At 40.3% G+C, this 12718-nt stretch overlaps 1 protein-coding gene across 1 annotated transcript in view; it reads left to right on the top strand.

Annotated features, from left to right (window-relative positions):
- GADL1 (glutamate decarboxylase-like 1) overlaps positions 1-12718 on the top strand; it is a 121744-nt gene that overhangs the window by 7231 nt on the left and 101795 nt on the right. The window contains exons 4-8 of the mRNA XM_005878052.2: positions 2000-2090; positions 5151-5257; positions 6161-6276; positions 11718-11797; positions 11920-11974. Coding sequence (XP_005878114.1) covers positions 2000-2090; positions 5151-5257; positions 6161-6276; positions 11718-11797; positions 11920-11974 — 449 coding nt within the window. The remainder of the gene's footprint in view (positions 1-1999; positions 2091-5150; positions 5258-6160; positions 6277-11717; positions 11798-11919; positions 11975-12718) is intronic.

Raw genomic sequence — 12718 nt, 5'->3', positions numbered from 1 at the left:
CTGCGCATGGGCCACGAAGTTTCAATCGCACTGTACGTGTGGAAGAGCCACACTCAAGGGGCCAAAGAGCCACATGTTGCTCGAGAGCCACAGTTTGCCAACCACTGGCCTAGAATATGCAAAAAAAATGTTCAAGAATGAGTCCTTAATATAAATAGGAATAGATTTATTTGGAAAATACTTATTTACTCTGGGCAGTTGGTAACTACCAAATTATTTTATCAACTCTAGTAGGATCAAAAAATAAGAACCTTTAGGAAGGTATAAAAAATGAATCTTATACGTGGTGAGTTTATGTTGTGATGGTTTCACAACAATGCTTAACAACTGTGATCTTTGTAAATGCAGTAACATCATGCCAGTTTTGTGCTGAATACTGTTCCAGCTGACTGTTAACATATACCCAGGGAACAAGTTCTTAAAGTAGGAGAATAATTTTCCAAAATATGCATTTCTCAGTACGATGTAAAGGTAATCTAGTGCTTAAGACCATGCAGGCATTATGCTGTGTGAATTCTGACGCTGAACTAAATGTAGTGGAAGGAATATCATAAAATTCTGGCTAAAAATAATTGGTTTATATTCCCTTGGGAAAGTCTGGTGTATGTATCAAAAACCCACTTAGCATTTCAAAAGCAGAGATACATATCTTATTATTCTAGTGCATATCAGAAGTGTAGAAGGACATTTAATGCAGTAGATTTTTCAGCTTACTAGATATTTTCCATAACGTTACCATGGAAATCAATCATAAATTAACACAGAACAAAAAAAAAAACCAAAAAACAAATCTTATTAAAATTACTTGCAGCCATGTCTGGTTTCCTTTGCCAGATTAGAGGAAGTTTTCCATGTTTTATTTTAAAAAGACATTTTCTCTTGATACTTTTGTTTTTCATCGAACCCCTAGTTGAAAGAGGAAAAATAATCTAAAACCAAATACTGGAAGTTGTAACAAGAAGTCACTAACTGAAATGATTCCCAAACACTCAAAGTTGGAAATAGACCTGCGCCGTTGTTCTTGGTCAGGCTGGGCATCCTATGATTGAGAATGCCAAGCCAGTTACCCTGGTGTTTGGTGTGAATATTCACATTGTATAAAGCCAAGGACCTTTATGAAACCTTTTATAGGCCGGGGGTGGGGGGGATAGAAAGTTGGAACTGAAGTTGTTTGAGTCTTAAAGGCAACTTGCCTTTGAAAAAAGTTGAATCAGAAAGTTTATGTAAGCTGCACGATGAGTCACGTCTTACTCCATCCACATAATGCCGGTTGCACTATGAAAAATGGTCCAGTCTGAAAAATAAAGAGGCCACTCACTGCCAGAAGCCCGAAGCGAAACCTGCTGGTGAGAGAAGTGTGTGTACATTTAGAGAAGTTAATATCAATATTTTCGGAGGATAAAGGTAGCAGGCTTTGATATTTGATACATGTATAGAAAGTGTTCAAATAACCCAATTCTTGAAGATTTTGATTTGAGTCAGGGTGGTAGAAAGAAAGGAGCAGGCAAACCAAAGGTTGTAAAAGATGGCTCAGGTTTTACTCAGAAGTGTATCATTGTTCAGGAGAAAGGGCTAGGAGACGAGTCTTTAACATTTGTTGCCTTTGTGCATGATTAAGTTTTGAATGCTCTTTTAAAATTGAGGTGTAATTTGCATTCAGTACAATGGATTGATCTTAAATTCTCATATCGATGAATTTGCACATATGCATATGTAAATAACCATCACCAAGGTAGAGATAAAAACAATTCTCAACACTCTGGAGACTCCTTTCTAATCAATATGTCCTTCCCAAAGGTACCCAGAATTCTAACTTCTATCTCCATAGATCAGCTTTGCCTGATATTGAATATCACATAAGTGCAGTTATGCAGTATACATTCTTTTGTGTTCAGCTGCTTTTATTGTCTAAAAGATTCATTTATGTTATTGCTATGTAGTATTGATAGAGTTTTCTTTTTTATTGCTGTGTAGATGAATACTCTGTTTAAATTTACAGACCATCCAAGATTTTTCAACCAGTTGTATGCTGGACTTGATTATTACTCCTTGGTGGCTCGATTTATGACAGAAGCATTAAATCCAAGTGTGTAAGTATCATTATACTGGAAATTTATACCAAATGTGGATTAGAGATGTTTTTTAAGTAGATGAAAATTTTATTTTGTAAATTTCTAGTGAATGATTTCATTGGTGCAGTGTCATCATAAATAATGGAATAGTCTTATGACAGTAGTATTCAAAGAGCTGTTTGATTTGATAGTGGTTCTGTGAGAGGGTAAGGCAGGCATTATCTCCACTTAACAAATGAGAAAATGAGCAAGCAACTTTTAATTTATTCTGCATGAAAAGCTATGTCTGTGCTAAGTACCAGAGAGATACTTTGAGTAAAAACAAACCTTGACTTTGCCTTCATGAAACAAAATATCTAGTGAGATAGAGATGCTCCATGCAAATTAATCAAAATGTGCACACAAATTAATTGAAAATTTCAGTTCTCATGTAAAATGGGCATGATGCTATAAATATAAATGGGCCAATTTTTCTAGTTGGGAACTCTAGAAAGTCTTCTCTGAGGAAGTTATAGCTAAGAGATAAAGGGTAAGTAAAAAGTAAGATGAAAACGGGAGGGATGAGTTCTAAACAGAAGGAACAGCATATACACTGAGTGGCCAGATTATTATGACCACCCCATCAGTACTTCATTGACACTTCCAAAAATACTGAATATTGAAAACTTCCTAAGCAAATACTCTCAAGGTATTATTATTATTATTATTATTATTTGCATAACTAATTCACTTCATTGTACTGATGGGATACATGGAACTAAAATTCTCATGTCTATGAAAAGGATCAATTTAAGAGTTATTGGTGAATGATGGTAGTTGAAACATTGGGCCAGGATGAGATTACTTAAGTCAGTGATTCTCAACCCTTTCTGCTCAATAGAATCAATTTTGGAACTTTTTTTTTTTTTACAAAATTGAGGCCTGGGCTCCAAAACAGATCAATTAAATATGAATTTCTGTGGGTGTGTTTATAAATGATTCTAATGAGAAGGATGGAGACACTGAAAAATAAAAACAACCCAGGAGATGGAGAAGTGGTGCCTTTGGGACAGAGTGTAGAGTGAGGACAGAGGAGGGCTTATGACTGGGCTTTGAGGATATCTACGATATAGTATTTAGCAGTTAGGAGGAGGAGGATCAGCCTGCAATAGAGAGATAGAAGGAGAAAATCAGGCAAGGAAGCATGGAAGCCCTGGAGGAGATTGTCTAGAGCAGTGGTTCTCAACCTTCTGGCCCTTTAAATACAGTTCCTCATGTTGTGACCCAACCATAAAATTATTTTCGTTGCTACTTCATAACTGTAATGTTGCTACTGTTATGAATCGTAATGTAAATATCTGATATGCAGGATGGTCTTAGGCGACCCCTGTGAAAGGGTCATTCGACCACCAAAGGGGTCGCGACCCACAGGTTGAGAACCGCTGGTCTAGAGTCACATGTTGCTGAGTATTTAAGACAGACTAAGACATGTCCTCTAGATTAGCAACATGTATGCTACTGGTGACTTCAGTTAGAGAATTTTGGGTAGAGTAATGCAAGACCATGGATTACAATGGGTAGAAGAGTTAAAAGTGTTAGGTAAGTCAGAAGAGACAGTAAAATTGCGCAATTCTGTGAGCCTTTCCTGTGTGTATTGGGTTTGCTAAGTTCTTATAACTGAAATCTTTAGAGGTTTTTAAAGAATTAGTTTTAATTTGTATTTAATTTAATATTAATTTTTTCTTACAAAAAAAGTGAATAATTATTTCACTTTATATTTTAGGTACACATAAATATATATACTTTCCCCCCACATTTTTGATATGTGTAAACTGGTTTCCTAGCATGGTTTAAAAATAGAATCTAGAGTGCTTGTAGAGTGCTTGGCACATAGGGAGGTGATACATAGTAGGTCTTCTTTTTTTCTTCTTCTTCCCAAAGTTTTCCCTGACAGTTGTTAAAATAATTGCATTAAATTCTGTGACTATAAATCTGAATGTGTCTGCCTAGCTAATATACTCAGAGTACACATATTCAGATACAATTTAATGCAATTACTTAACTGTTAGAGAGGGAGGTTATAGAGATTTAGTCATTCTCAAGTTAATTGGAGAAAGAAGAGACTCAGACATTGCACAATGGTAACTGTCTCGGGTTCAGTTCCCTGGGAAGCTTCTCTAAAGGAAATTTAGTGAGCAAGATGTTTACAAAGGAATACCCATGGGATCAGCACGGGTGACACTGAGGGAAGGAAGCTGAGTGGGCAGAGAGAGGAGTCAAGCTGGCATGCAGGTACAATGACAAGAGACTGACCCCAGGGAGATCTCTGGAGCTACAATGGCTCTTTAAATTGGTCTAGAGTTGGGCCCAGTGGCCAGGCCTTTATGCCTCCAGCTGGGCCAGTCATCAGGTGTAGACCACCACAGGGAAGGGTTTAACTTTAGGGAAGGTGGCTCACTTATGCTGAGGAAATTCCTAAAGAGGCTAACTTAGCTGTGCTCTCTGACTCCAGCCCTCCAGCCTGAAGCAACAGATTCTTCATGGCAGGGGGTCTGGGTAGTGCTTTGCTGTAAAATCCCATAACGAGAGATGTCCCACAGAGCACTTCTCATTTGTACAAACAGAGGCGTGTGGTAGAGGAGGCTCTCATCCAGGATGGGTCATTGCCATGTAGAATATCTACAGCTGCCTGCTAGGGTACTCACAGTGATAACCTAATAAAACCTAGTTGCCATGACAATGGTTTTTCCCTTAGCCAGCATCCAAAGCATCATCCAAAGAGTAAAATGGCCACTGCTCATGACTAATGCAAAGAATCGAGATGCACTGCCTTCATCTCTCCCAATGGAATTGAAGCTTTTCTGTAAACTAAGGCTGCTGCAGTAGCCAGTGTATCCCTAAGGCCACCCGCTATTATCTAACCACAACTAGCACTATCACTGACTGCATACTTCTCTATATCCAATGAATAAATTTCCAAAGAATCTATCTACACTTCGACAGCTACTTGGTTTAATAAAACTCTGTGCATTTCTTGGGACACCAAAGGGATGGTTTGACTCTAGTCATAGAAGTGAAGTATTTTTTATATCTATCTAGTTATACATATGAGGTGTCCCCAGTGTTTCTGTTAGTGGAAGAAGCGGTTCTGAAGAAAATGATTGAATTTATTGGCTGGAAAGAAGGGGATGGAATATTTAACCCAGGTAAGTACAATTAGTTATTGCCATCTCCCTTCTATTAGAAGCATCTAAAAATAGATTAATGTGGTAGATGCAGAACAACCCCTTGCAAATTTACACATCACAAAAAGTGGGATATTAATAATGCTACTTAGGGAGACCCTAGCTTGTGCCTTTCTCCAGAGCAATAATATCCATAATAATAAAAAAGTAATATGCTAATTAGACCGGATGTCCTTACGGACAAAGTCAGGGATGTGAGGTAAGCCTGGGTCCCGGGTGCCAGAGGGAAGCTGGTGCCAGCAGCCGGGGAAGGAAGGCCTTCTCTTGTACGAATTTCGTGCATCGGGCCTCTAGTTTTACATAATAATAAATGACATAAATGCTAAACAAATGAGATAGCTACAGTTTAGGATTTATATCTAACACAAATGAATTTACCTGTTGTTGGAAGGGCTATCATAAGATTTTTAGGTTTTTAAATCAATTTTACCTGAGAAGGTTCCTAAGTCACATTTTATTTATTCTGCAATCCTCTTTTTTTGTTTGTTTGTTTGTTTGTTTGTTTGTAAGCTGAGATGGGCATGTATTGTCATTTTATTGATTAGATGACAGACAGAAAGAATATTATTAACTACAGAGAGTTAGATACAGAACTCATAGATTGAAACCTTTAGTTTGGAAAAATTCTGGAATGAGAGAATAGACCAAAACTTCTCACTTTGCTGAGATTGGAAACTGCAGGAATTAGAGACTAGGAAGTGTGTAAGAGTAATGGGATGGGTGGGGTGGGGTTTAAATGACTTTCCCAGTGATTTGTCATTAGACCAGAGCAGCCACAGCCATTTATGCTTTCCACTGAAGTCAGCACTTAGGGAGCTATAACTTCATGCTATAAATATGCCATTGCAATTTTTGTTTTTGCAGGTGGCTCAGTGTCCAATATGTATGCCATGAATTTAGCTCGATACAAATATTGTCCTGATATCAAGGAAAAGGGGCTGTCTGGGTTGCCAAGATTAATCCTTTTCACATCTGCAGAGGTAAAAAATGATTTGGGGTATCAGATATAGATTTTCTGAGAATGCATTATTTAACAGGGCTTGTTTGTCTACGGACTCCTTTTATCCTCTCTGTGTAACTAATATGCCTAAGTGTAACATCATATTTCATTCCAAAAGAAATTCTGATGGGTTTGATATTGGCCACCCAATTTTGTGCATCACCTTTACTTGAAATTTATAGTCTGTAGTATTTTCTTTAGAAAAAGATAACATTTCATTTGAACATGCTATCTCTGTGAATCTCTTCTTTGAGTAGCTTATTTATTAGAAGTTAGATGGTTGATTCTATGTCATCTACTCACATTTCTTTTTAAAATTGATTGCTTTGAATGACTAACACAAGGACTTTTCAAGAAGAAAGGGATATATTGAGTAAAAGTGAATCTCTCTCTCTGTCTCTCTCTCTCTCTCTCTCTCTCTCTCTCTCTCTCTCTCTCTCATACACACACACACACACACACACACACACACACACACACACACCCCTGCATGTTGCTACAATCCCCTATCTCATTTTACTCTCCACTTCAGTAGAGGCTCTGTTGGTGGATAGGTACATGGCTTTGAAGTAGGCTGTCTGGGTTCATTTCTTGTCTCTACTACTTACTATCTGAGTGACCTTGGATAAGCTGATTAACTACTCTGTGCCTTAGTTTCCAAATTTGCAAAAATGAGCATATCAGTTAGCTCTTGTATCTAAGAAAATTATCCCCAAACTCTGTGGCATAGAAGTATACATGTTATTGTTTACAAGTCTTGGGATAGCTGGGCAGTTCAGCTACACTTGTTGGGCGCCCTTACCTGTCTGGGGGTTGGCTGGCCAATGACTGATCTAGGAGCAGTTTGGCTGGGATAACTCCAGTGAGCCCTCTAAACTTCATTGTCTCTCACCCTCCAGCAGGCTAGTGCAGGTGTGTTCTTATGGCAGTGGTACCAGGAACACAACTGCATGGGAGCATTCCGGGATTCTCGAGTTCTAGGCTCAGAACTGACACTTTGTCATGTCTCCCTCATATTCTTGGCAAACTAAGTCATGTCTAGGAACCCAGATACAAGAAGTGCGAAAATAGTCTATCTCTTAAGGATATTTGCTGCAAAGCCTTCTGGGAAAGGGTATAGACACAGGAGCAGTAAACAATTTGGGCCATTAAAGCAACCCAACAGCCACATGAGCTTAATGGACACCAGTTAGTGGAGTGTTGCAAAGACTGAATGAGTTAATGCATGAAAAGTAGCATTTGGCACATAGAAGATAGAAAAAAATGTTTGCTCTTGTTATTAGTGGGAAGAGAATGATCCCACTCTAATTATGTGGTTAGAATAGATGGCACAGCTTACGTGCCGTCTTATCTGGAAGACGCTGTTATTTTTCTTTTCTGTTTTTGTGTGATTCCACTGGTGCCTCTGCCCATCCACAGCTGCTTTTTCCCCACGTCCCTGGCAGGAGAGTGTAGCTTCTGTACCTTTTGCAATAACCTTAGGTCTCCTCTGCAACACACGAGGCTGACAGAATCTGAAAATTCCCTGTTATTTCCTGCTGGGCTTTCCTGTATCTGTTCTTTTCCTTCAAGAGCAAAAGCGACTTTATTATAGCAAAGGACAGATTGTACAAAGAGGTCCACCGTGGAAGGAAACCATGACAGAGACCCCCACGTTTTCCTCCTGTCCTGTCTGCCCTTTGCTCTGGTTAGTTCAGCGTTAAGTGTGAAGTGGGCATTGGGTGTTGGGAGGCATCACCTAGTCTGCGATTCTTTACTCAGCCACCCAAGGCCCTTCTTCACGAGACATTGTTTCTATAGCAAGAGAAGAATATTTGGGAATGTGGGCATCTGGGGAAAACACTTGGTTATTTGGGATTATTGGGTTATTTGGAGTAGAGTTTTCCTCTCTGGTTCCAACCCTTGGTATCTCAGTTTGAGGAACCCTAGTATATCAAGAATCAAAGTCTCTCCTGCATTTGAGTTCCTATTTCCATGCCTATTCTTATATGGACATTAATCTCACCAGTCTTAACCAATACCATCACACTGGAGGCTGGGGATTACACACATGAATTTTGATATAACAATGGGAATTCCACAGAGAAATTCCATAACTTCAACCACAGTATAGCCCTGACTATATATTCTCACCCCATCCATCCAGACTCCACTCTGTAGCTTGTTCCTTTCCCTGTTCTGCCAAAGAGACTCAGTTCATAGCATTTGCATTATCCTAATTCATATTTTATGACCACCTTCTCCATTTATAACAACAAATCAGTTCATCATTTAGTTAAAAATAAAGAATTAAAGGCCTAATTGATCTTAAACCCAACATTAACCTTTTTGCTATCTTCCCCCATTTTCCTTTGTCTTTTTTAAAAAAAACCATTTTTATTGATTTCAGAGAGGAAGGGAGAGAGAGAGAGAGAGAGAGAGAGAGAGAGAGAGAGAGAGAGAAACATCTATGATGAGAGAATCATTGATCAGCTGCCCCTGAGCCTGCAACTGGGGCATGTAGCCTTGACCAGAATCAAACCTGGGACCCTTCAGTCCTCAGGCCAACGCTCTGTCCACTGAGCCAAACCTGATAGGGCTCCCTTGTTTTCTTTTGGGTATTGGCCTATGGCTCGTGGTTATTTTCCCATATTGCTTGTTAGGTGGCCTGACTTTCCCAGTTTTTATGCTGTCCGAGATTACCTGGGGTAATTACTGCATCTCTGCCTTGGCCCATCATATGCAGAATATATGTACCCACCACTGGAGGCATTTTTGCAAACTTCCGGTTCTGACTGCGATTCAGCTGTTGGTGGAAACCTGGAAGGTCATGACAGAGACCCATAGACCATTAGCATATCCAAGGTGGCCTCTCCAGGCTAAATAGGAACCAGAGAGAAGGGGACTTTGGGGGGAAATAACAAAAGTAATAAATGTGTGACTTGATTAGCAGGTAACTATGAATTCCTTGAATTTGTAGAAATCTTAGGTTTGTCATTCAGATCATTTGGGGACTCAACATAAAGTAGCGCTCATTTGCCACTAAAGAGCGAGGGGAGAAAAGAAACTCCTATTGCTTCCAGGTCAGCTATCAATTGTGCTAGTTCCTCTCTAGCAGGATGGAGGCTGGGGTGAGGCGACTGAGACGTTAGGGTGCATGTCACAGGTCGTGCTGCCTTAGATTTTGCACCCGAGGGGCCTCCTTCACTCTCCCTATCCCTGGCCCTGCCTCCTGGTCTTGACCTGGGGTTGGATGTGACTGCAGGTGTTCTCCACAGGCAAGCAGGTGCTCTGAGGATGCCCTGCAGAGTGCAGATCAGTCCGCCTGGCCTCCGGCTCCGCTGCTTTGGGCACTGAACCAGTGTGTGCTCTTGGAGACATACTTTTCTTTCTTCCCTAGAATATAGCATTCAGCATTCACGGCCCTTGCTCTCCCCGCCACCCGGAGCCAGTTTGAGCATCAAACTAGGCAGCACTAGAAGGAGTCCAAGCATCCAGAACGCCATCTGGAAGGGGAAGCAGTGGTTCATTGAGAAACCCAAGGTCACGGAAGAAGTCCTTGCTGGAACGGGAAAGGAAGACTTCAGTGCAGTCTGTCTTTCATGGAGGCACTGGCTGTTTTAAGTTTACAGCAGTGAACACCCGCTGAGATTTTTGCTTCTGCTGTAGAGGAATGAAACCTAGGGGGATTGGGTCTTAGAACAGCCGACTTCTCTCCTGTCAGTGATGGGAGCGGCCACCACTTGTTTCTAAATGCAGCTCTTCCCTCTGAGCTCAGCCTTCTAGGTTTTCCTTTCCTTGAAAGTGCTCAGCATGTCTGAAGCATCGCCCTCTTTCTTTTCTCCCTCTGATGCTTTCAGATGCTCAGACTTCAGTTTTGCAGACCGCGTTTAATCTGTCCCTCTGCATTTGAGATTGACATCAGACTATATTTAGCCCTGAGGTACCCAAAGATAGCTCCGCTGAGGCTATTCTTATTCTGATAACCAGTGTTTTATTTAGCAGATCTATTAGTTGGGGATATTTTGCTATTTCTAAGGGCAAAACAATGTGGTTTTCCTTATTTGGCAGATATCACTATGAAATCAATAGCTGTTTGGTTGCCAGAGCCCGAACCTCTCATGAGAAATAATTGGCCTTCCCTTTGTCACCTTCGCAATGGTGGGCTGATGTAGCAAGCAGAGAATTAATTACCTTTTCATATAAGTCATAGCTCCTCAATATGTATATGTTTTTGTAACCACCTGAAATGAATGCAACCTACAGGCATTTTGGACAGGTTCTATTTGACATTTGGAAATTAATTATTTAGGGTGGTTTCATTTTTCCTGATGGTGTTACCTCTGCATTTATTTTTAGAGAGTTTTTTTTAAGAGCTTCCAATAAAACTCTCTTGACAAAAGAAGAAAATTACCACATTTGAGGGGATATATCAAGATAAGTGTGAAGGCATGACTACTCTTAATGTATTCATACCTACAAATTAAATTACTAAGGTTTTTTGGGTACAATAATGTCTGTTAGCAGCTTAATTTTTCTGGCTTGAAAAAGAATTAATTGACCACCTGTCCACACTAATGTATGAAGACTGACATCTCCAATGTTTGAATGCTAATTATCTACGGGCTTCATGTAGTAGGCGGAAAAGGTGCAATAATCTAAAGCATATTCTACTATCTCCAATAAGAAATAGATGAGACCTAATTCCAGAGCCATTAGACTCATTCATGTCAGGGCTGCATAAAGTAATCTGTCTATAAATTATTATTAATTTTGTTGTTATGATTTTAGCCACATCCTGGTATATCTAACTTCAGCCTTACATTGAATATTAAACCAGACTGGTCAAGTGTCCAATCAGTATTTATAACCCGTTTGCTGTTGAAAATTATGAAACTCTTCTGTGATCTGGGATTATAACTTTTGAGACAGAGTCTTGCTCTCTCCTAGAGGGTTTTGAGTTAGCAGTGGACTAGATTCTCTTGCCATTGAGTCTTAGTAGCATTAAGAGAAACTTTCCTCAATGTTATGGAAAGCAGCCACCAGCCACCAAGAGTGTTCCATATGCCAGGCTCTGTGCTAATCCCTTTATAAATACTAACCCATTGAATTCTATGACAAAGATGGAGTAGGCATCGATATGCCCATTTTACAGATTTGCAAATTGAGGCGTAGTGAGTGTACATTATTTGTTTAAGCTTCCATAGCTGTAACTGGGAAAACTTGTAATTAAATCCTGTTTTCTCTGACTCCAACCAAAGTCAGTGTTCTCAACCACTGCAGTTAGGGGCTCAATTAAATTACTACTTTCTTTTTCTTTTATGCAGTAATGTTTTAAAGATTGTGCTCAGCCATATAACTTACACCCATTTAGATAATATGCAGTAGTTTTTTCATGCTATGAACTCATGTCTCTTTCTTCCCTTTGCCCTTTTAATTCAGTGTCATTACTCCATGAAGAAGGCAGCCTCCTTTCTGGGGATTGGTACAGAGAATATCTGCTTTGTGGAAACAGATGGAAGGTAATGGGGACAGGATCCAGGAACCTGGTGGGTGGAGGGGGAAATTCCTACTTTAAAAAAAGCAGTACCAGTATGTGTTCACTGCTAAACATAACTGGACGTCTCAAATCTGTGTCTCTTAGAGGTAAAATGATACCTGAGGAACTGGAGAAGCAAATCTGGCAAGCCAGAAAACAGGTGAGAGGGGAGAAAGAAAAAGAGGGAAAGAAAATGTATGCATGTATCTGGGTGTGAGGGCGAGATTGCCAGGGGGGAATGCAAGCAGTCAGACCCATTTCAGGGGGGCAGAGGAGAGAGCACAGAGCATGGGAGAATTAAAATGCAGTGACTTATTTCCAGGTGCTCTATTTCCAGGTGCTTGGCTCGTGTTCTGTGCAGTTTCTTGGATGTTCTCATCCCAGGTGGCCAGCACCTATTAAAACACTGACATCACCATATTCAGGATTCTTGACTAGAATTATCGTTAAAAGGTGGACCCCACCCTGGCTGATGAAGCTCTGTGGTTAGAGCATTGGCCTGAAGGGTCACAGGTTCGATTCCTGGTCAAGAGAACGTACCTTGCCGAAACCGGTTTGGCTCAGTGGATAGAGCGTCGGCCTGCGAAATGAAAGGTCCCAGGTTCAATTCCGGTCAAGGGCATGTACCTGGGTTGCGGGCACATCCCCAGTGGGAGATGTGCAGGAGGCAGCTGATCGATGTTTCTCTCCCATCGATGTTTCTAACTATCTATCTCTCTCCCTTCCTCTCTGTAAAAAATCAATAAAATATATTTTTTTAAAAAAAAGAGAGAACGTACCTGGATTGCAGATTCAATCCCTGGCCCCAGATGGTGAGGGAGGCAATCAATGGATATCTCTCTCTCACATCAATCAATCTCTCCCTCTCCCTCTCCCTTTCCCTCTCCCTCTCCCTCTCCCTCTC

This window comes from Myotis brandtii, unplaced genomic scaffold (genome assembly GCF_000412655.1).
Source record: "Myotis brandtii unplaced genomic scaffold, ASM41265v1 scaffold54, whole genome shotgun sequence".
In the NCBI taxonomy this organism is placed as follows: domain Eukaryota; kingdom Metazoa; phylum Chordata; class Mammalia; order Chiroptera; family Vespertilionidae; genus Myotis; species Myotis brandtii.
Note: the sequence above shows the minus strand (reverse complement) of the source record. Positions and strands in the feature narration are given on the sequence as shown.